Raw genomic sequence first — 23,943 nt, 5'->3', positions numbered from 1 at the left:
AATTCAGGGAGATATGATAATTAGGGGCAAGCCCCCAACCATAAAATCTGTAAGAACAAGTTCTAGTAAGAAATGGTCAGCGTGGGCCAAAGTGCCCAGAGTTGTCTTGAATCCATAGTGTGTCTCTCCTCCATGGGGTAAGACCACGTGCATTGGGGAATTGGGAGTCTGATGCAGTCCCGCTGTCAGTCAAAAGTCAGGGGGTGGACCTGGGTGAGACTCTCTGGAAACTTCCCTGAGATCCCCAGTAAAACTGGAGGGCAGGAGGGGTGTACCATCCTACTCTCTGAAAGGACCCCCTCTCTCCTTTGAGTGTCCCTTCTAATAAACTCATGCCTGCTACTCTGAGTGATATGGTTGAAATTTTTCTGGTGTGATCACATGAAGCAGTAACCAAGGGCCACCATGGTAGCCTCAGTTCTGCAGTGGGCCTTTGCTCTGTAATAGGAGGACAAGGCAAGTCTAGGTCAAGTTAGCCCTCTAGTATACGTCTGTATGCACAGCTGGGTCTAATCTGACCCAGAGATTAAGGGAATAAGGAGACAGATACAAGAAGAAGACAGAGATGCCAAGCATTTTCATCCTGCTCCTGTCACCCATAGGACATCTGTAGGCCAAGTGAAGTCAAAATATTCAGCAAAAGTGGCCTTGGGTCCTTGAAGAGTAACCTAGCAACCATTATCATAACCCGCGTGTTAGAGGTGTGATTGACAGTAAAGTTAGTGGGAGACTGATAGATATTGCCCAGCTGAATGACTGCCAAAATTAGTGATTTTTTACTCAATTAAAAGCAAGTGAAGTTGGAGGGTTTATTTAGATTTTTGCTTGGTAACATTTCCATTCTTAGACTCAAACTCTGGACCAGACAGAATCGATCTGGAATATCTGATACAATAGAAATATTTGTTATCAATATAAAAGTCACTAGCCACCTGTGGTTTTTGAGTAGTTAAAATATGGTCAGTTAGTTGCAAATGAGGAACTGAATTGTAAGTCTTAAAGATGTTTGACACAGCCAATGTGGTGGTGCACGCCTGTACTCCCAGCAGCTCTGGAGGCTGAGGTAGGAGGATCACAAGTTCAAAGCCAGCCTCAGCAACTTAGGGAGGCCCTAAGCAACTTAGCAAGACACTGTTTCTAAATAAAATATAAAAAAGGGCTGGGGATGTAGCTCAGTGGTTAAGCACCCCTGGATTCAGTTCCCAGTACCAAAAACAAACAAACAAAAAATACATGATACTCTCCAGGTTCTTTCATATTGCTGCAAATGACAGAATTTCATTATTTTTTTTGATTGAATGCATTCCACTGTGTATTTGTTTATTTATGTGTGTGTGTACATATTAAATTGCCTTTATTTATTCATCCAATGATGAACATTTAGGTTTATTCCAATCTTGCTTATTGTGAATAATGCTGCAATAAATATGGAAGTACAGATATCACTTGGACATAATGATTTCCCTTCCTTTGGATCTATACCCATTGGCTTGATTGTCAGATCCAACAGTATTTCTAAGTACGGCTTTTTTAAAAAAATATTTTTTAGATATTGATAGGCCTTTATTTTATTCATTTATTTATACAAGGTGCCTCACACAAGCTGGGCGAACGCTCTACCACTGAGCCACAACCCCAGCTTGTTGAGGAACCACCATACTGTTTTCCTTCATGGCTGTACTAATTTACATTCCCACCAACAGTGTATGAGAGTTCCCCTTCTCATCCTCACCAGCATTTGTTATTTTTTTTTGTCTTTTTGATAATACCTATTTTCTTTCTTTCTCTCTTTTTTTTTTCGGGGGTGGGTATTGGGGATTGAACTCAGGGGCACTCAACCACTGAGCCACATCCCCAGCACAATTTTGTATTTTATTTAGAGACAGGGTCTCACTGGGTTGCTTAGCGCCTCATGATTGCTGAGGCTGACTTTGAACTCTCAATCTTCCTGCTTCAACCTCCCAAGCTGCTGGGATTACAGGCGTACATTGGGCAATAATAGCCATTTTACTGGAGTGAAGTTTTGAGATTATTGTGGGTTTGATTTGCATTTCCCTAATGACTAGTGATGTCAAGACTTTTTCCATATACCTGTCGGCTATTTGTCTGTCTTCTTTGGGGAAATGTCCATTCACATCATTTGTCCACTTTTTATTATTTTATTTATTATTTTATTTGTTTTTTGGTACTAAGGATTGAACCCAGGAGTGCTTAATGACTAAGCTACATTCCTAGCACTTTTTTTTCTTTTCTTTTCTTTTGGAGACAGAGTCTTGCTAAATTGCTCAGGTTGGCTTTGAACTTGTGCACCTCTTGCCACAGTCTCCCAAGTCACTGGGATTACAGGTGTGCACCACTGGGCCCAACCTTGTCCATTTCTTAATTGGAGTGCTTTTTTGCTGTTAAACTGAGTTCCTTATATATCCTGGATATCAATTCCTTGTCAGGTGTGCAGTTTGCAAATACTTTCTCCTATTCTGCAAGCTGTCTCTTCATTGTTTATTGTTTCCTTTGCCAGTCAGAAGCTTTTAGATGGATATAATCTCATTTACCTATTTTTACTTTCATTGCCTGTGTTTTTGAAGTCTTATCCCAAATGTTTTTTAACCAGAGCAATGTCCTGAAGACTTTCCCCTATATTTTCTTTTATTAGTTTTATAGTTTCAGGGCTGGTAAGTCAGTCTTCAATTCATTTAAGTTAATTTTGTATATGGTGAGGGATAGGTGTTGCCTTTCATTCTTCTGCATAGAATATCCAGTTTCCTGAGCGCCATTTGTTGAAGAGTCTGCCCTGTCCCCGTGTATGTTCTTAGTGCCTTTGTTGAAAATTACCTGGCTGTAAATATGTGGATATCCTTCTGGGTTCTCTACTCTGTTCTCTTTTTCTAAGTGTCTGTTTTCATGCCAGAACCATTTTGTTTTGGTGACTACACCTTTGCAGTATATTTTGAAGCAGGTATTATGGTGCCTCCAACTTTATTCTTTTTGCTCAGGGTTGCCTTGGCTATTTGTGGTCTTTTGTGATTCCACATGAATTTAAGATTGCCTTTTTAAATGATTTATTTATTTATTTATTTATTTATTTATTTATTTATTTATTTATTTATTTATTTATTTATTTATTTTGTGGTGCTGCAGCACTTTGCCACTGAGCTATATCCCCAGCTCTTTTTGTTTATTTATTTTAAAATTTGAGACAGGGTCTCATTCAATTGCCCAGGCTGAACTTGAATTTGTGATCCTCTGGCCTTAGCCTCCCAAGTTGCTGGGATTATGGGTATGTGCCACCACACCCAGCATCACATAAATTTTTGGTAATTATTATAATGGCATTGCTTGCTTTCTTCTTCTTCCTTCTTTTGTGGCACTGGGGATTGAACCCAGGCCCTTGTGCGTACTAAATAGTATTCTATACCCCACAGCCCCCAGGATTGCTTACTCAATGTTTTATTCAGGTGGTTTGCTATTGGAGCATAGAAATGCTACTAAATTTTTTCCTCCAGTACTAGAAATTGAACCTAGGGGCATTTACCACTGAGTTACACCCCCAGCCCTTTTTATTTTTTATTTTGAGACAGGGTCTCACTAAGTTACTCAGACTGGTCTCAAACTTGTGATCTTCCTGCCTCAGCCTCCCAAGTAACTAGAATTATAGGTGTGTGCCACCTTACCTGACAAAAATTCTATTGATTTTTGATGTTGATTTTGTATCTTGCCACTTTACTGAATTCATTTATGGATTTTCATAATTTTTTGGTTGCGTTTTTAGGTTTTTCTATATATGTCATATCATCTGCAAAACAGGGACAATTTTACCTCCTCTTTTCCAATTTGGAGGCCCTTTATTTCTTTCTCTTGCCTAATTGCTCTGGCTAGGACATCCAGGACTATAAAGAGGTGAATGTGGGCATCCTCATCTTGTTCCAGACCCTAGAGGAGAAGCTTTCAACTTTTCCCCACTTAGTATGTTGTCAGTACGTTGTTAATATGTTTGTCATGTCTGCCCTTTATTGTGTTGAGATATGTTCCTTTGATACCTTGTTCATTTAGCTTTTTTTAATCATGAATGATGTTAAATTTTATCAAATGTTTTGTCTGTCTATTGAAATGGTCATATAGCTATTTTTTATAATGTTATTTTTTATACCTTTATTTTACTTATTTATTTTTATACCTTTATTTTACTTATTTCTCTTTTTTCTTTTCTTTTCTTTTTTCTTTTTTTTTTCTTTTTTGGTACTGGGGATTGAACTCAGGGGCACTCAACTACTGAGCCACATCTCCAATCCCTTTTATATTTTACTTAGGGACAGGGTCTTGCTAAGTTGCTTAAAGCCTTGCAAAATTGCTCAGGCTGGCTTTGCGCTTCTGGGGAATGAACCCAGGTTATTGTGTACTCAAGGCAAACACTCTAACAACTGAGCTTTATCCCCAACCCCCTACTTACTTACTTTTTTTTTTTTTTTTTTTTTTTTTTTTTATTTGTTAGTTGTTTATTTACCAAGAAAAACTATTTCTTAGCCCACGTATTCATGTTTTATCGTTCAGGAGTACAAGTAAGTACAAACTTCTGAGGATCTCAATCCAAAGAAATCCTTTATATTCCAAAGTCACTTTGCACTCTGAATGATACCAGCCCTCCTCATCTCCTCAAAATCTTTCATGGAATCATACTTTCTGCATATGATTTGGTTTAGGCACACCAAACTTATAGAGAGCTGCAACCCCAGGGAACCGTGAACGCCCAACTATGAAACCCCAGGCACTTGGCCAGAAGACCCTGCATCTGAGGTTTAGTCAAAGAGCAGGAAGCCATGGCAGCTCCTGTCCTCCACACCAACATCCTTCCCAGTAGACGAAGAAATGGACGGTGTCCCCACTTATTTACTTTTATTTTTTTATTTTATTTATTTATTTTTTTTTTTTGCGGTGCTGGGGATTGAACCCAGGGCCTTGTGCTTATAAGGCAAGCACTCTACCAACCCCGTTGGCTAGGTTTTGTCCTTCATTCTGTTGATGTGAGGTATCCTGTTAATTTGCACATGCTGAAACATTCTTGTATCCCTGGGATCAATCCCACTTGATCATGGTGTAAAACCTTTCTCATATGCTGTTGTATTTAGCTTGCTAGTATTTTGTTGGGGAGTTTTGTATCTGTGTTAATCAGGAATATTGCCCTAGTTTTCTGTTTTTCTTGTGTCTTTGTTTTGGTATCAGGATAATGATGACTTCACAGAATAAGTTTGGAAGGATCCCCTTTTTCTTTTTCTTTTTTTCTCTATCAGGGATTGAAACTAGGGGTGCTTAACCACTCAGTCACATTCTCAGGTCCCTGCTTTTTCTTTTTTTAATATTGTAGTTAGAGACGAGGTCTCACTAAGTTGCTGAGGCTGACTTTGAACTCTCGATCCTCCTTCCTCAGCCTCCCAAACCGCTAGCATTACAGGTATGCACCACGGTGCCTGGCCTCTCTTCAACTATTTGGAATAGTTTGAGAAAAATTGGTATTAGTTCTTTAAAAGTTTGGTACAGTTCAACAGTGAAGCCATCTGATCCTGGACTTTTCTTTGTTGGAAGACATTTTATTACCAATTTAATTTTGTTACCATTATTGGTCTGTTCAGATTTTCTATTTCTTCTTGGTTTCTTCATAGGTCATCTGTATCCAAATATTTATCCATTTCTTTTAGATTTTCCAATTTGTTAGCATATAGTTTGTCATAATAGTCTCTCCTTTTTATTTTTGTGGTACCCGTTGTAATGTCTCCCTTTTCTTTTTTTTAATTTAAATTTTTATTTTATAGGCTGCATTTTGATTCATTGTACACAAATGGGGTACAACTTTTCATTTCTATGGTTATGCACAATGTAGATTCACAACATTCATGTAATCATGCATGTAGATAGGGTAATGATGTCTGTCTCAGTTTACTATCTTTCCTTCCCCTATCCCCCTACCCCTCCTTTTTCATATCTGGTTTTATTTGGGTCTTTTCTTTTTTTTCTTATTCTAGCTAGCTGCTTTTTAAATCTTATTTATCTTAACAAAAAACACCTTTTTTGTTTTATTAATCATTTGTAACTTTTTTAGTTTCAATTTTGTTTATTTCTGTTCTTCGTTATTTCTTTCCTTCTAATTGTAGGTTTGGCTTGTTCTTGCTTCTTGTTTGGCTTGTTCCTTGAATTCTAAGTCTCATTTAATTTTAATTAATTTAAATTAAAATAGCCTCATGTGGCTAGCTGTGCACCGCTCTAGAAGATGTGAACAAGAAAATGTCCCTACTCTTTCCGTTTAACATAGGAAAGGTAAATGTACAGATAACAGAAATTGGGCAGAAGAGAGATACAGGAAAGCAAGCCATTACGGATATGTCGCAAAGTATCTGTCATTCTTTACAGTCAACCTGTAAAGGACACATCGGTGCGCTGGTTCCACACACTGTGTCCAAACTCATTTGATGTCCCACCAACAGTGCCAGGCAGGGATTGTTATCCCTATCCTTTCTCACAGATGAGCAAAATGAGACACTGAAAAGCTCCATTTGTGGCCCAGGACAATAGTCTGGCCCCAGCAAGTCTGGTCCCAGAGTCTTCTCATTGAACCACTGTGCTCCTCTGGGTCTGCTAACGATTCCCAAAATTGACCATAGAGAGGAATTATTTAAAGATACAAAATAGGGCTGGGGGGTGTGGCTCTGTGGTATAGTGCTTGAATAGGAGGTGCAGAGCCCTGGATTTGATCCCCAGCCCTGCAAAAGAATTTGGATAAAGTTACAAAAGTAACTTTAGTGACAGTAATAAAGAACTTGAAAAGAGGGGCTTTACTGACCTTAGGAGGTGGGTTGAATCAAAATGAGAAAAAGTTAAAAGTATTAAAAATGAGCTGGGCAGGGTGGTGCATGCCTGCAATCCCAGCGGCTGGGGAGGCTGAGGCAGGAGGATGCAAGTTCAAATCCAGCCTCAGCCACTTGGTGAGGCCCTAAGCAATTTAGTGATACATTTGTCTCAAAATAAAAAGATAAAAAGGTCTGGGGATGTGGCTCAGGGGTAGAGTGCCCCTGAGTTCAATTCCCAGTATTAAAAAAAAAAAAAAAAAAAAAAGTATTAAAAAATATTTCTAGGACCATGGCTTGGGAAGGGGAAGATTATTACATGTATGGAAACCCTTCTGTACTTACAATGTGCCTTACTTTGCTAAAAATTAAGAAATCATGCTTTTCAATGAAGAAATTAGTACACAAACATCTCTTTGTGGCTAGCCCGAAATCCCACAGAGGACAGGGACTGCCTGACTTGTCCCTCCTGTTCCTTGAGAGGATTGTGGGTGGGAAGAAAACAAACCCAAATCCCATGACCCTGGAGGATCGGAATGGGAATTAACAGTGTCCAAAGGAAATAGTCAGATATTAGCTGAAGCTTGGAAACAGATATCCAGTAACTACTGACAGAAGTGGAAAGAACTGAGCTCCATTCTAATTTGTGCACAGGTGATTTGGGGATTTGATGGGGTTTTTTTTGGTACCCAGTGTAAGGAAATCCCACGAAACCACGCCGGACACGGGAAATCACATAGGGAATTTATTAAGCAAACAGAGTGTCTCCCTGCAGGGTAAGAGAGAAAATGAGAGGAAAATAGAAAGGAAAAGAGAAAGGGCGTGCGCTAGAGAGACTGGAAAGCCAGGAGGATAGAGAAAAGTGAGTAGGACAGACAGAAGGAAGGGAAAAAAGATGGCAGGGAAGCTACAGTAAAACAGTTGAATTCTGCTGGGCTAACAGGGGACCAATATCAGAGAAGGATACTTGCAAGCTGACTGATGAACCAATAGCTAGCTAGGATGTTCACAGGTTGACAAGTGGTTGGGAGGCAGGGAAATGGCTGTACCTGATGGGCGGGGGAGCAGCTTTATACATTACACCCAGGATTGAACCCAGGAGCGCTGTACCACTGAGCCACCTCCCGAGCCCTATTTTGTATTTTATTTAGAGACAGGGTCTCACTGATTTAGTTGCTTAGGCCATCACTCAGTTCTTGAGGCTGGCTTTGAACTTACAATCCTCCTGCCTCAGGCTCCTAAATCACTGGGATTACACCTGGCTGATTTGGGGATTTTAAAGGGAGAGAGAGAGGAAAGAGGGAGAGCTGGTCTCAGTAGAGTCAGGGAAGTGAAAAAGCATACGGGTTGGCCAGAGTCCATGTCACGAGGTCAGCTGTGCCAGTCAGCTGACAGTGACAGAGGCAAGGAGGCTGCCCTCCCACAGTGACTGGGAGACTGAGCGTATCCTTCCATGGGTCATGTTTCTGAGGAATGACTCTCAGGACCCCTGCAGATCCAAGAATGTTCAAATCTCGTATATAAAATGGTGGAATATTTGCATATAACATACCCACATCTTCTGTTATACTTAAGCCATCTCTGGAAGACTGTCAATAATACAAAATAAATGCAATCTACATAGTTGATAAACTGGGCTTAGCAGCGCATGCCTGTAATCCCAGAGACTCAGGAGGCTGAGGCAGGAGGATCTCTAAGTTCAAGACTAGCCTCAGCAATTTAGTGAGACCATGTCTTCAAATTAAAAAAAAAAAGGGCTGGGGATGTTGCTTAGTGGTTAAGCACCCCTGGATTCAATTTCTGGTACCAAAAATACATACATACTGTATTGTTTAGAGAATAATGACAGGGTGTTAAAGTCTGTTTAAAAGAAATGTAATTTTTTTTTTCCAGAATATTTTCCATTCACTTTGGTTGATGCTACTGATGCAGGAACTTCTGATAAGGAGGCCAACTGTATTTACGGTTGTAAGTGGTTTTTCACCTATCAGGTGTGTTGGCGAGGTGTGTGTCAGTGATACCCTCGGCTACCTTGACGAGGTCTACTTCCTCAGATGCTGAAGGACATCATCAGAGAAGCAGAGGCCAGGGTAGAGTAGAAAGTGAAAAGCTTCAATAAAGGAAAGTAGAACAGACTTCTCCCGGGTAGAAGGGCCGAAGGCGGAATCCCTGGGATAAGCAAATCTTGCCCTTTGTATAGGTTCTGTTCTCCTGTTCTTCCTCATCTCTTCACTTCCTGCCTACGTGACTAGGCCCAGGAGATACAGGTGAGATGACAAAAAGGTGAGGAACAGATGGGCAGGGCAGAGGCCTAAAGGAGTGATTCGGGCAGGTAGGGGCCCAGGGGGCATTAATTAGCAATTCCTTGCCTGCAGCCTTTTGAAAAGGTCGGTAAGGGCAGTTAAATTTGGTAATTCAATGGGCTCTGGAGATCTTTAACATTCCATTCTCCCAAGGACTTCTCCAACTTTCCAGAAGCAGATGGCCTCCATTTTCTTGATTTGACCTGATTCCCTATTCTACACTAACTGCCTGTACTCAATTCTGGCTTCATCAACACTGAACTTTCTCAGGCAGGTTTATTAATGGAGGTGGGGGTCTTCCTAAAGATGGGACCGTGTCTTGATAGAAGCCATGCTAGAGTTGGGTCAAGTCTCCTAAGTGCAGGGACTCGGAGGGAGTTGTCAAGCCTTGAGAGAATTGAGAATTCTGCAGTTCTCTCTCTCTCTCTCTCTCTCTCTCTCTCTTTCTTTCCCCCCCCAGTACTGAGAATTGACCCCAGGGGTCCTCTATGCCCTACCTACATCCCCAGCCTTTTGTATAATTCATAGTGAAACAGGGTCTCATTAAATTTCCCAGGCTGGGTCTCAACTTTCGATCCTCCTGCCTCAGCCTCCCAAGTTGCTGGTAGTCTAGGCGAGTGTCACTGCGCTGGGTCACAATGCCTCTCTCCCCACACAGTTTAATCTTCCAAGAACTTTGAAAAATAATATTAGGTTGGTCTCATTTTACAAATGGAGAAACAGGCAGAGAGATTAAATGTGTGACCTAAGGCCACACAGATGATGTAACCAGGAGTCCCACTCCTCTTCTGTGGCTTCTCTGTTCTGGACTTAAGCCAGCTCCTGTCTGCCTTGGAGTCTTGCTAGGAAAGGGCCCCTCAAAAACCTGCAGGGCAGCTAGGAGCCTGGAGAGGGCAGAGTCATTATCTCAGTAGAAGAATGCTGACCACTGATGACCTCTGAGGATCTGCAGACTAGTGGCTGCGAGCCCCAGGCATACCTAGCACCCTACAGCCTCCACCCCAGCCTCAACTCCTCCAGGGCCTCCTTGCCTTCACCCACACGGGTTTCAGCCTCAAACCCTCTTCTTTCTTGCGCCCTGAGAAGTCTTCAGTCAGTGAACACGATGGAGCACCTACTATTTACCAAGCACTTTCTATACTCTGGTGGCACAACGTGAGCACACACAGAGGCCATGAGGTCACGGAACTTACATTTAGTGAGGGGAGAGAGAAACCAAATTTAAAAGTAAATAATAGGGTATGTTAGGAGGTAAGAGGGGATGAACAGAAAGCAAGGGTGGGAGATAAGCATGCAGACCAGAGGAAGGGGTGTGACTTTTAAGTAGGGCGGCCAGTCGAAGCCAACCTGAGAAGGTGATGTTTGAGAAAAGACTTGAGAGAAAGGAAGCCAGACAGACGTCTGAGAGAAGAGCTTTCTGGACAGGTGCGCAAGCAGTGCAAAGGCCCAGGGGCGTTTGTGATTCTCCATGAACAAATGGAGGCGTGGGTGGCAGAGCAGAGGCAACGAGGGTAGAGAAGGAGGAAGGGAAGGATCAGCTGTGGCCCTCTTCCGCTTTCACCCTGAGTGAGGTGGGAACCGTGTCAGAGGAAAAATGAAATCAGATGTTTTATTCTGTTTCCTTTGGCTGCTCTGTGGAAAATGAGCTGAAGGAGAATGAGTCACACACAGAGGAAACCAGACTGGAATTAATTCCACAAATCCACAGGAGGGAAGAAAAAAGCTTGGGCCAAGTGGTTAACAGTGAAGGGGGACCAGATATGATGGCACATACCTAAAATCCCAGCAGTTCAGGAGGCTGAGGCAGGAGGATTGCAAATTGAAAGCCAGCCTCAGTAATTTAGTGAGGCCCTAAGCAACTTAGTGAGACCCTGTCTCAAAAAAAAAAAAAAAAAATTAAAAAGAGCTCAGTGATTAAGCATCCCTGGGTTCAATCCCTTGTGCCCCAAACAGACAAACCAACAAAATAAAAATGGCCGGGAGTGTAGCTCAGTGAAAGAGCACCCTGGGTTCAATTCCCAGTACCACAAAACAAACCCAAAAACAGTAAAAGGGGAAAGAAGGGTCAGGTGGTCAGATTCCTTTTCTTCTTTGTGCTAGAGATTGAACCCAGGAGTGCCCTACCCCTGAGTGACATCCGCAGCCCTTTTTAAGTTTTATTTTGAGGCAGGCTCTCACTAAGTTCTCCAGGCTGACCTCAAATTTTCAATCTTCCTACCAAGTAGCTGGGATTACAGGCAGGTGCCACCATGCCCCGTTGATATTTCTTAATATATTGTCTGTTTCAGAAAAATTCAAATTTACAGAGCAGTTGCAACAGACACCCGTCAACCACCATGTGGCTTTACTACCTGTGAATATTTGGCCACATATGCTGTATTTTTATCTCCTGTTTTATCATTATTTTACTTACTTCGTTTGCAGTCCCAGGAATTGTACCCAGGGCCTCCCACATACTAGGTCGGCACTCTACTCCTGAGCTCCATCCCCGGCCCTTGTTTTAAATTTTATTTTGGCCTTGAATTTGCAATCCTCCTATCTCAGTCCCCTGATTTCAACTGGGATTGCAGCTTACTATACCTGGCTTCTTATATGATTATTTTTACTGCTATTATTTTTTGTGGGGAACTGTTTAAGAGGAAGTCTGTGACTGTTCACTCCTACATATTTCCAACATGGATTTCCTAAGAACGAAGATACTCTCATAAACATAATTTACTGGTCAAATCCAGGAAGGCTAATATTAATTCAACACTGTTATCTACAATCTACATTCAAGCTTTTCTAATTATCCTGACAGTGTCTCTAACAACACCCCTCCCATCAGAGGTCCCATATTGCAGTTAGTCATATTTCTTTGCTCCTTTAAGATCTGGAAGAATGTCTTAGTCTTTTTTTTTTTTCCAGGGGGGGGGGTGGTATTTCCTGACACTGACATTTATTTATTTATTTATTTTTTGGTGCTGGGGATCGAACCCAGGGCCTTGTGCTTACAAGGCAAGAACTCTACCGACTGAGCTATCTCCCCAGCCCCTGACACTGATATTTTTAAAAAGAGTACAGGCTGTTTTATTAAATGTCCCTTTAATTTGAGTTTTCCTGGTATTTCTTTTCTTCTTTTTAAGAGACACGGTTTCACTGAGTTTCCTAGGCTGGCCCCAAACTCCTGGGCTCAAGTCATCCTTCTGCCCTGACTTCCCAAGTAGCTGGGATTATAGGCATGTTCCATGCCACTCAGTTTTGTTTTGCTTTGTATCAGGGATTGACCCCAGGGGCACTCAACCACTGAGCCACATCCCCAGCACTTCTTATATTTTATTTAGAGAGAGTCTTGCTAAATTGCTTAGAGCCTCACTAAATTGCTAAGGCTGGCTTTGAACTTGTGATCCTCCTGTCTCAGCCTCCCAAACAGCTGGGATTACAGGGGTGCACCACTGCGCCTGGCAGCAAGCCATGCAATTTTGCCTGATGTTTTTCTTCTTCCCTTCCTTCTTCCTTTCCTCTTTCTTTCATACTGGGGTTTGAACCAGGAGCACTCTACCACTAAGCTACATCTCCAGCCCTTGTTTTTTATTTTTTGAGGCAGGGACTCCTTACTAAATTGATGAGGCTGGACTCAAATTTGCAAGTCTCCTGTCTCAGCCTCCCGAGTGGCTGAGATTACAGCCCTGCCCCACTGTGCTGGACTTGCTTGGTATTTCTTGGTTAAATTCAAAGTTGTGCATTTTTTGTTGGAGATGTTGTGTCCTTCTCATTGAATCATTTCAGGAGGCCTATAAAGTAGTTTTTTTCCCATTACTGGTAACTTTGGTCATTTATTTTAAGACTGGTCTGTTGGGCTGGGGATGTGGCTCAGTGGTAGCTCTTGCCTAGCATGTGGGAGGCCCAGGTTCTATTCCTGTCACTGGAAAAAAATTGTTAGATTTCTCTACTCTAAAGTTACTATTTTCCCTTTGAAATATGTATATATGTATTTATCTGTGGGGAGATACTTTAAGACTATATAAATATTCCAGACACACATGCACTGCTCCAATTTTACTTAGTGATTTTAACATTCATTCCACCTGAACCAATTATTACTCTGGTGGTTGTAATTGGTCATTTTTTAACTCTATAAATTTTTTACTTTTTTTTTTTTCCAGGGTTGGGGATTGAACTCAGGGATGCTCTACCACTGAGTTTCACCCCTAGCCCCTTTTTTCTAATTTTTAAAATTTTTCGTTGTAGATGGACACAATACCTTTATTTTATTTATTTATTTTTATGTGGTGCTGAGGAACCCAGTGCCTCACAAGTGCTAGGCAAGTGCTCAACCACCGAGCCACAACCCCAGCCCCCTACCCCCGCCCCCGAGTCCTTTAAATTTTTTTATTTTGAGATGGGGTCTTGCTAAGTTGCTGAGGCTGGCCTTAAACTTGCCATCCTCCTGCCTCAGCTTTCTGCATCTCTGGGATTACAGGCATGCGTCACCACACCTGGCCTGCCATTGTTTATTTTGATGCTTTGGCCTTGGTAACTCCTTCAGGCTGGTTCCTTGTCCTTTCGACATATCTTCATTATTCTTTGAGCACTTATTTGATGCAACAAGATTTTCCAGGCTTGGCTCATACTTTTCCTAACTCAGCCCTGGAATCAAGTCACTTTTTCAAGGATCCCTGGTTCCTTCAGGGACAGTGGTATTTAGAAGCCAAGATCTGGCCTTCGGATGCTGGGTCCATTTTGAAGGTGGAAATGACTACAATTATAGACCAATTGGATGTATGTGTAAGACAGGGAGAAGAGTCCCTATTTCCTTTAGCTTTTTAAAGATCCAGCTCAAATCTATTGTTTCTCCGAAGCCTTTCTGGACACACCTAAGGCTGTACCTAGCTCCTATTTTCTTTTTTTTAAATTTAGCCTCTATTAAATTATTCATACATAAGCAACATCAGATGCCATCCCTACCCTTGGTCTTTGGCCTTTAAATAAGCCTAGCTCTGAATCTCATCTCTAGCCCTTACTGGCTGAAGGAGTCTGGGCAAATCTCTTAATTATTTTGTTCTCAGACTGGTTTCTCAGTTTCTTCACCTGTAAAATGGGGGTCATGACATGGATGTCACAGGGTTATTTCAGGAGTAAATGCTGTGTGTGTAGATCACACAGCGCCAAGCCTAGCTCATCCTAAGCTCCTCGGGCAGTTATTCAACCTCTCAGCACCCCTGGCTTCCTCACCTGAAAACGGACTCCCTGGAGGAGCAAGAGGCGGCAGGCAGGGAGAGTCTTTGACGCTGAACCTGCAAATGGTAAGTGCAGTCTACACTGCTGCTGGCTGGTAACTTGAGGTCACCCCTAGTTCCCCTTTTTGTCATCTCTCCCTGCATCCCAGGGTCTTTTATCTGTCTTGGCCATGTCACACACAATTTTTGCCTCAATGGGTTTTGTTTTTCCCCAAAATGTTGCACAACACACTGAAGAATAGTTTTTTAAAAAAATTATTTAGTTGTAGATGGACACATATCTTATTTATTTATTTTTATGTGGTGCTGAGGATCAAACCTAGTGCCTTGCACGTTTGAGGCAAATGCTCTACCACTGAGCTACAGCCCCAGTCCATCAGTGGGTATTATTTTAAAAGATGAGAATCTTTGTGCAGTCTTACATAATTTTTTTTGTCTTTTTCTACAGTTAAAATATTTTTTCATCTCTAATTACTTTGCAGCCATTTACCTATTGATTTAATTGCTTTGAGACATTTACCTATTGATTTAATTGCTATTGATTTAATTGCTTTAATTGCTGAGGCTGGCCTCAAACTTGTGATCCTCTTGCCTTAGCCTCCTCAGTGGCTACGATTGCAAGGATGTGCCACCACATCCAGTTTTGCAGCCAAGCATTCTAGCTTTTCTATTTGCAATAGCAAAGGGTTGAAACAAAATAAATGTCTAACAGCGGAAAGGTTTCTTCTGCTTTCCCTCCTTCCTTCCTCCCTCCCTCCCTTCCCCCATCTCTCTTTCAATACATAATCCTCACACAACATAAACAAAAATATTTACTTTGGTTTTTTTTTTTTTTTTTTTTTTTTTGGTACCAGTGAACCCAGGGTGCTTAACCACTGAGCCACATCCTCAGCCCTTTTATATATTTTATTTAGAGACAGGGTCTCACTGAGTTGCTTAGGGCCTTGCTAAATTGCTGAAGCTGGCCTCAAACTTGCCATCCTCCTGCCTCAGCCTCCAGAGCAGCTGGATTACAGGCATGCATCACCGTGCCTGGCTGCAGTATTGTTAATAATGATGAAATATTGGAAACAATCTAAATGTTCATCAATAAGGAGTACTTAAATTGTGATGTGTTCTATGAAACATAATGCATTTGGAAGCCAGAATCCCAGTGACTTGGGAGGCTGAGGCAGTAGGGTCCCAACTTTGAGACCTCCCTGGGCAACTTGGGGAGATGCTGTCTCAAAATAAAAAAATAAAAAGGACTTGGGATGCAGTACAATGGTACTTGGGTTCAATCCCCAGGACTGTGAAAATAAATAAATAGATAGATAACTATTTTTTGAAATAATACATATGGCTGGGGTTATAGCTAAGTGGTAGAGAGCTTGCCTAGCATGCATGAGGCTCTGGTTCCATTCCCAACACTGCAAAAATAAATAAAATAAAATAAAAACCATATGTATAGGGGATATATCTATCTATCTATCTATCTATATATAGATATATCCCCAAAATATTTTTCAGTACAAAAAAAGTACAGAACAGTATATATAATAAAATACATGAACGTGCTTATATAAACAGACACTGTAAGAAATGTTTATTGGGTGGTGGGTATGAAAGTTTTCATTTTCATTTGACACTGCTGACTGTTGGGAGAAGCCATCGGCTGTGGCCCCTGAGCATCCCCACATTCTTGCTGGGTATGCCAAAGATGTGCATGGCCCTGACCTCTCTGTACCCAAGTCGTTTTCCGTGTTGTGTTTGCGGTGAGCAACTCTGAGGAATGAAGGGGTGTCTCCCTTCAGGACAGGCAGTAGGCTTGCTTACCACATGCTAAAAAAGAGGGAGCACCTCACCTCAAGCTCAGGATTCCTCAGCTGCCGTTTGGGCCCACTGAGTACATGATAGAAACAAGGACCTTTCTGTGTCACCCCTGGGGGTCTCTGGGCCACATGCATTGACACAAAATACTGCTCATGTTTCTTATTAGGCTGTGAGTAATGAATTCCTGTCTCTGACCCAGGAGTCTCATGTCCTTGGGTCAGACTAACTCATCCCTGACGCTGCCATGGACCTCTTTTAATTTATTACGCACAAGTGTTACTTTTACAATATACAAATCATTTTTAAAGGCAAAACCCCAAAACTACGTATCTCAAAATAGCTTCCCAACTAGAGGAAAGTCAGGAAACAAGCCGACCAAAGTGTGGGGGGGGAGGGATACAGAGCCCTTTACTTGGGGCTGAGGGATGTCGCTCAGTGGTGAAGCCCCTGAACAGCATGCATGAGGACTTGGGTTCCGGCCCCAGCACCTTGGGGGAGAGAATTTATCGTCAGTAGATACATTTCCAGACTTTTCCATATAGATTCCCACATCTTTACTAGGATTATTCCCACATAAGATCATAGTATATGCAGTGCTTAATAACAGTCTTGGTTTAGTTAAGCATCTCCTAATGGGGGCCATTGTGGTGACCCCCATTCCTTTTGGTGTGGTCAAGGACGTACCAGTCTGCAAAGGCTTTCAGGGCCCCCAGAGTCTGAGGTTTCCCCTGACCTTGCTACTTCCTGGGAGCTCTTGAGCAGGAAATGCACCACCCTGGGTCCTGGCCTAACAGCTCGGGGGACCACAGATGTAAAGGAAACCACCCTCCCCTCCTGTCTCCTCCTCTGCACCCCCTAGGTCTCAAGTGCACCTTTTTATGCTAGCTCTCACCCTTTGCCATCCTGTACCCCAGTTAAGATGCAACTTCCCTTTCCAGAAACCCCACATCCTCTCCTGCCTCTGCTGAGCCCCCAAGTCCTCCAGCACCCCCGTGGTGGTGGGAGCTGGAGCGGGTGTGGCAGGATGCAGGGGTGGGGTGGGTGGAGCCAGGGCCCACTTCCTTTCCCCTCGGGGCCCAGTCTGCCCCAGTCCTGCCTGAACCTTAGGAGGAGTTGGAGCAGCTGGCCCCAGCTCCGTACCTTATCAAAATGAACTGGTAAGAGGGTGTGCCCTGGGTGGGCAGAGGCCTCAGAAGACCTGGCAGTATGCATATGGCTTGAAAAGACCCTGACAGGTGATGGGAAGAAAGGATATGGAGCCATTGGGCTACACAGAATCAGGACAGGCCTGGATGGCATGGTTGCTTCTGGAGTCTGAGCTGCCAAGGCTTGGGGTGGGGGTGCATATGGTGGGGGTGACGGGAGCTGCCAGCACATTCCCTTGTTATTTTTGATAATAGTAAAAGCGAGGGTGGAAAAAGCCGTTAAACCACAAGTTGGGCCTGGCAGTTGGCAGGGAAGTGGGCAGGAGGGGAGGGCTTGGCTAGGTCCTCCCCCTAACCCCGTGTGTTCTGTTTCTCCAACTTCCCCACCCGCAGGTCCCAACTCGCGCGCGTGCCTGTCACTCTGGAAATGGCCCTGCTTTTCCTTCTCTTTGGGGGCTTCTGGGTCCAGGTGGTGAGCCTAGAGACTCTGAAGAACACGACAAGTTGGCCGACGTCTACCTTGGGAGGACCTACTGCTTCTTCAGTTTCAGCTATCTCTGAAGTTCTGAACCTCAACTCAGAGACCTCCACCAGGCCATTAACATGGGACTCTACGGAGGTGGACAGCACTGGAAGCCAGATCTCAAACCCACCTTCCTCAACTACCTTTACAGACAGCGAGGTGTTTCATCATCGGACTTCCAGTGGTGCCAGCCCTGGGCCCCCTGTGCCTGAGCCAACAACATCCCAGGACGTATCCACCGAGAAGTCATCAGTACTCCCTGAAACCTCTAATGCAACAAGTGACCCTTCTGTCACTGTAGCAGTGAACTCTTTGGGATACCCAAATGGGACAAGTGAAACCATGACATTTGACTCTCTGGAAACCGCCAGTGTGACTTATGAACTCCCTGTAGTCATGGCAACTACTTCTCTGGAGACCTCCAACAAGACCAGTGCACCCTTTGTTACCATGGCAACTAGCTCTCTGGAGCCCTCCAATGAGACCAGTGAATTCCCTGTCACCACAGCAACTAGCTCTCTGGAACCCTCCAATGAGACCAGTGGACCCCCTGTCACCATGGCAACCAGCTCTCTGGGGATCTCCAATGTGACCAAAGGACCCTCAGTGTCTAGCACAAAAACATCTGCATCTACTACCTCCAAGTCCTCTATAAGCATAAGCACTAGCACCCCCCAAAAATCAGGGTCGTATGGCAGCTTGCTGGTACCTGTGCTTGTGGCCCTGCTAGTAGTCATAGTCCTCCTGGCACTGCTCCTGCTGTGGCGTCGGCGGCAGAAGAGGCGGACAGGGATCCTGATGCTGAACAGAGGCGGAAAGCGCAATGGAGTGGTGGATGCCTGGGCTGGGCCAGCCAGGGTCCCTGATGAGGAGGCCATGACTACCATGGCGGGAGGGGCTGGGGGCAGCAAAGACTCTGGGGTCACTGAGATGGAGGTGTCTGGCCAGCGGCCCACACTCACCACTTTCTTCAGCAGACGGAAGTCTCGCCAGGGCTCCTTGGCGCTGGAGGAGCTGAAGTCTGGGTCAGGTCCCAACCTAAAGGGGGAGGAGGAGCCACTGGTGGGCAGGGAGGAAGAGGCTGTGGAAGCCCCCACTTCCAATGGGCCAGAAGTGGGGGATGGGGCTGCACCTTCAAGCTTGTAAATAAAGCAGTTCTGAGGATCCCTCATCACTTTCTCCCTTAGCATGACTTCCAACCCCATCCTCAGCAGCATGTTCACTCAGCACCTCTGGACTCTCGCCCAAGCATCTTTACTCAGGATGGCACCCAGCTTCCCAACCCTGATCCTCCCGCCGCCATCTTACCCAGCACCACATCTAGCACCTAGGCCAGGCGCACCTGTGGAATGTTTGTGGACTGCAGGAATCGGCCTTCTTTATCAACTCTACTTCACCCACTTTCCCCATTACTTTTTGTCCTTGGAATCAGCTGCTAAGTCTCCATGATGCCCTTACTTGATTTCTCTAAGGATCCCCCTCGGGAACACTGGAGTTCAGGAAGAAGAAGGAAATGACAACCCTCCAAATTCCCTTGGATTAAACTTTGTAGATTTTGCGAGTCCCCCAGTTAGGGCAGTCCTACTGGGCCAGCCCAGGGACTTCCATTCACTCTGGACTAGCCTGGAGCCGGAGCTGGGAGGAGCCATGCAGTCGTGTTCTCTGTGATATTTCCCAGAGCACTGGACTCTGGGCTGGGCCATAACCCAAGCCACCACCCTGTCCCCTACGTATGGACTGAAGCAGCCAGTGACTTCATTATTTCTTCTTCCCTGGACAGAGGTGAGAAGAGTTCCTGGCTGGGTATAGTTCTTGGAGGTCCCACACCTGCCTGGGTCCACTCATGGGTGCCATGTGTGCAAGAGGTGAGGATTCGGTGGTTTACAGAGGGTAGTGGTGAGTGCAGTGTGAGGGGAGAAATTGGGCAGAGACTGAGGAGAGGCCCATCCCAGGGTGGGGGACACAAGGATCGCTCAAAAATAAATGTGCTTTTGTCTACTCAGATGGGGTGCACACAGCAGAAAATTGGACTCCCTGTAGCCCCCAAAGAACGCAGATGTGATAGACCAAATGTCACCAAGTCAGGTTCTTCAGCTTGGCTACCATTTCCAACACACACACACACACACACACACACACACACACACACACACACACGGGCAATGGAGAGGAGGGCAGACTGGGCACTGCAAAAACCACCCGTCACTGTTGCATGTTTGATTTGCTGTCTGCCTCTCCTCCTCCGGGCCGAGTTTCTTCCATTCTCCGAGGGGAATCAGTGAGAGTGAGTCAGATAAGGAGACGGGGTGCCCAGGGAGGGGAGTGCCGGGGACTTCCCCTGTGGGTCTGGGGCAGAAAGGTGGGGGCGAGTCCTACAGCGGCGCTGCCTCTGAGAGCAGCCTAGGCTACAGCCCAACGGGCTCGTGGGCCAAAGGTGGTTGCTACTTCTCCAGAGCCAAGAGGAAATCTGCAAAGAGGAAGTCGTTGAGTCAGGGTGCAGTTGTTTGAGAGCAGACAGACTGACCTATAAAAAGAGATGTGGGAGCCGTGTGAGCGTGACCACCCTGCGGCCTGGAGGGAGGGGAAGCCTACGGATGAGGGAGTTGGGAGCCGAGAGGGAGTGGAGCGTGGTGGCAGGATCTAGCAATTGCTTTAGACTGTGCCACTGGCTCCTGGTACTTGTCCATGGGGAAGGGCTAAGCTGGCATGGAAACGTGTCCTTTGGCAGCCAGACTGGGCACCCAGGGGCCACGTTGATCCCTTTTCCTACTTTTCCCATGATGCTGTTTGGACTAACTGCAGCCCCAGAATGGTAGAAGGGAGTTGCCCAAGTCCCTTAGGGGTACGGCAACTGCTGCCTTCGATCTGTCAAACCAAATGCCCCAATTTCAGGGTTAGAAAATACTGTCACCAGATTGAGAAGTCATCAGCTCCACCTCCCTCTCATTGGAAAGATACACTCATTTTCTGAGCCGTGATTTTCAGTTCCTGGGCAAATCCTGAAGAAAGTAGGGGCAGGGTGGGAAAGCACCCAACAGTAATTTCACAGTCTAGAAGATCTCAAGATGTTCTGAGGGTTAAAACAGAAGCACAAACACAAGCAAGTTACTAATTTCATGAGTGCAGCAAAGGAAAAACTGACGCATGGCTCACTCCTGAGGGTGGGACGGGAGGCTGCAGAGAGAACCTGTCCCAGGGTCTTTGTCACATTCATTGCTGTGTTTCTAGTGGCCACGGTGCTTGGCATGTAGCAGGTCCTCAAGTGGAAAGGCATTTTTGACAGAGTGGATAGCAAGAGCACAATAAATCTATGTTTAGCAAAACATGGGATAGATGCCTTTCAATTTTTATTTTGTACTGAGGATTGAACCCTGGGGTGCTTTACTGCAGAGACACAACTCCAGCCCATTTTATTTTTCCTTTTGAGACAGAATCTTGCTAAGTTACTGAGTCTGGCCTCAAATTTGTAATCCTCTTGCCTCAGCCTCCTAAGTCACTGGGATTACAGGTGTGTGCCACTGCACCTGGCTGCCTTTCTATTCTCTAGAGGAAAAAAAAAAGAGAATAATGAAATATAAAAATAAGGTGATAGGTTCAAATGTATCAATTTGAAAATAGTTATAAGTTCATGATACTTTGGTAGTCACTAGAAATCATGTCCCCCAGTTAGGGCAGTCCTACCGGGCCAGCCCAGGGACTTCCATTCACTCTGGACTACGTTGACTATGGAGGGGGCAGTGGTACCAGGGATTGAATTCAGGGGCACTCAACCAGCCACATCCCCAGCCCTAGACTGTATTTTATTTAGAGACAGGGTCTCACTGAGTTGCTTAGTATGTCACCATTGCTGAGGCTGGCTTTGAACTTGAGATCCTCCTGTCTTAGCCTCCTGAGCTGCTGGAATTACAGGAGTGGGCCACCACACCCTGCAGAAATCTTGTTTTTAAAAGCTATATAGGGGCTGGAGTTGTGGCTCAATGGTAGAGCACCTGCTGAGCATGTGTGAGGCACTGGGTTCAATCCTCAGCACCACATAAAAATAAATAAATAAAATAAAGGTATTGTTTCCATCAACAACTAAAAAAACAAAAAGAAACAAAAACAACCAACTAAACAAATATATATAATATAATGATACTGGGAGTGTAACCAAAGGTAGAGCTCATGCCTAGCACCACAAAAAAACAAAAACAAAAAACTATGTCATGATTTGGAGGATTTGGAAGATGCCTACACTATAATGTTAAGTGGGGTAAAAAAGAAAGTTACTCATCTGTAAGTACATATGGTTTTAGGAAACTTACCAAATATTTGCTGTATACTTTTCTGTATTTTCCAAATTATATACAATAAACATCTGTTACTTTTATTATTATTATTATTTTTTAAAATTTCTTTTTGGCGGGGGGGGGGGTTACTAGGGATTGAACTCTGGGGTACTCCACCACTGAGCCACATCCCCAGCTCTATTTTGTATTTTATTTAGAGAGAGTCTCACTGAGTTGCTTAGCACCTTGCTTTTGGGGAGGCTGGCTTTGAATTCGATCCTCCTGCCTCAGCTTCCCGAGCTGCTGGGATTATAGGCGGGAGCCACAGTGCCCAGATTGTTACTTTTACATTTAGAAAAAATGTTGACAAGACATTCTGTGGGTTGACAGGGTGGCAGGGGGCGGGTGTCTGGTTTGGGGAGAGCTGTGGGGGATGAGGCCAGAAGGGCAGGTTGGTGTCCTGCAAGAAACGGCTGAGGGTGAATAGACCGGACACAGGAGGACAGGGCTGGAGATTCACAAAAGTGGTGGTGAAGTCAGCAGAATGGTCTGTTCCCGCCTCTCTTCCGGGGACTCAGCAAGTGGTGAGTACCACTGTTTCTCTGGTTGCCCAGGCAAGCTCGGTCCTTGCTCCCCAGGTGCCAAGTCCAGCTGACTCTTCTTCTACTGTCCCTTGGGTCTCTTCCCTCTCTCCAGGCCTCATCACCCATTGTCTGTGTTCTGTCCAGACTTCTTTGCTGGATCCTGATTCCTTTCATTCTGTGCCAGAGACCCTTCTAATTTTTTTTTTTTTAGTTTTATTTTAGTTTTAATTGACATGCAATAACTTCAGATTTATGGGGTGCAATGTGATATTCCAATATACACATGCAATGTACAATAATCAAATCAAGGTCATTAGCACATCCATCAACGCAAACATTGATCATTTCTTTGTGGTAAAAACTCAGAATCTTCTGTTATAGCTATTTTAAATACAGAACATATTATTAATAACTGTAGTCACCCTACTGTGCAATAGAACACCAGAACCCAGGGGTGCTTTAACACTGAGCTCCATCCCAGATCTTTTTACTTTTTATTTTGAGATGCGGAGCTTGTGAAAGTTCATGATTTGTTTTGGGTTGTTTTTTTTTTTTTTAATTTTAATTCTTACAGACTGAATGTGTTCCTTGGTTTGGGGAACTTGCGGTATAGCTCAATACGTATTCTTTTTTTTTTTTTTTCTTCTTTTCCCTTTGGTGCTGGGGATTGAACTGTTGTTTTGCTTTCTTTTGTTTTTGTACTGGGGATTGAACCCAGGAGTGGTTCACATCCCAGTCCTTTTTATTTTTCATTTTGAGATAGTGTCTCACTATGTTGCTGAGGCTGGCCTCGAGCTTGTGATCTTCCTGCCTCAGCCTCCTCAGTTGCTGGGATTACAGGCGTAGAATAGGGTTCCCTGCTAGAAACCAGAATTTATTCCTCTTGTCTAACTGTAACTTTGTACACATTAACCCCACTCCATGCTCCCTGTCCCCTCCTGAGCCTCTGATAGTCATTATTCGAATCTCTACTTCTAAGAGATTTGCTTTTTTAGATTCCATATGAGTTAGATCATGCCATATTTGTCTTTCTGTGTCTGATTTATTTCACACCACATATGCCTTCCTTGTTATTCTCAGTGACTGAATTTCATTTACTAAAATGTTTTTCCAAATACTGAGTAGTACTCCATGGTGTATATGTGCCACATTTTAGTTATACATTCTTCCACTGATGGGCAGTTGGAATTCCAACAACTCCAAAAACAAATAATCCAACTGAAAAATGAGCTAAAGACCTGAATAGACATTTCTCA

At 44.0% G+C, this 23,943-nt stretch overlaps 1 protein-coding gene across 1 annotated transcript; it reads left to right on the top strand.

Moving 5' to 3' along the window:
- Nucleotides 1–17,023: 17,023 nt before the first annotated feature.
- SPN (sialophorin) lies at nucleotides 17,024–22,213 on the top strand. Its single transcript, XM_079120496.1, has 2 exons — nucleotides 17,024–17,324; nucleotides 17,706–22,213. Exons 1-2 carry the CDS (start codon nucleotides 17,317–17,319, stop codon nucleotides 18,979–18,981), a joined length of 1,284 nt encoding a protein of 427 aa, XP_078976622.1. The 5' UTR covers nucleotides 17,024–17,316; the 3' UTR covers nucleotides 18,982–22,213.
- Nucleotides 22,214–23,943: the final 1,730 nt, after the last annotated feature.

This window comes from Sciurus vulgaris, assembly GCF_902686455.1.
Source record: "Sciurus vulgaris genome assembly, chromosome: 18".
Lineage (NCBI taxonomy): Eukaryota > Metazoa > Chordata > Mammalia > Rodentia > Sciuridae > Sciurus > Sciurus vulgaris.
The sequence above is the reverse complement of the archived record's forward strand: the minus strand, read 5'-3'. Positions and strand labels throughout refer to the sequence as shown.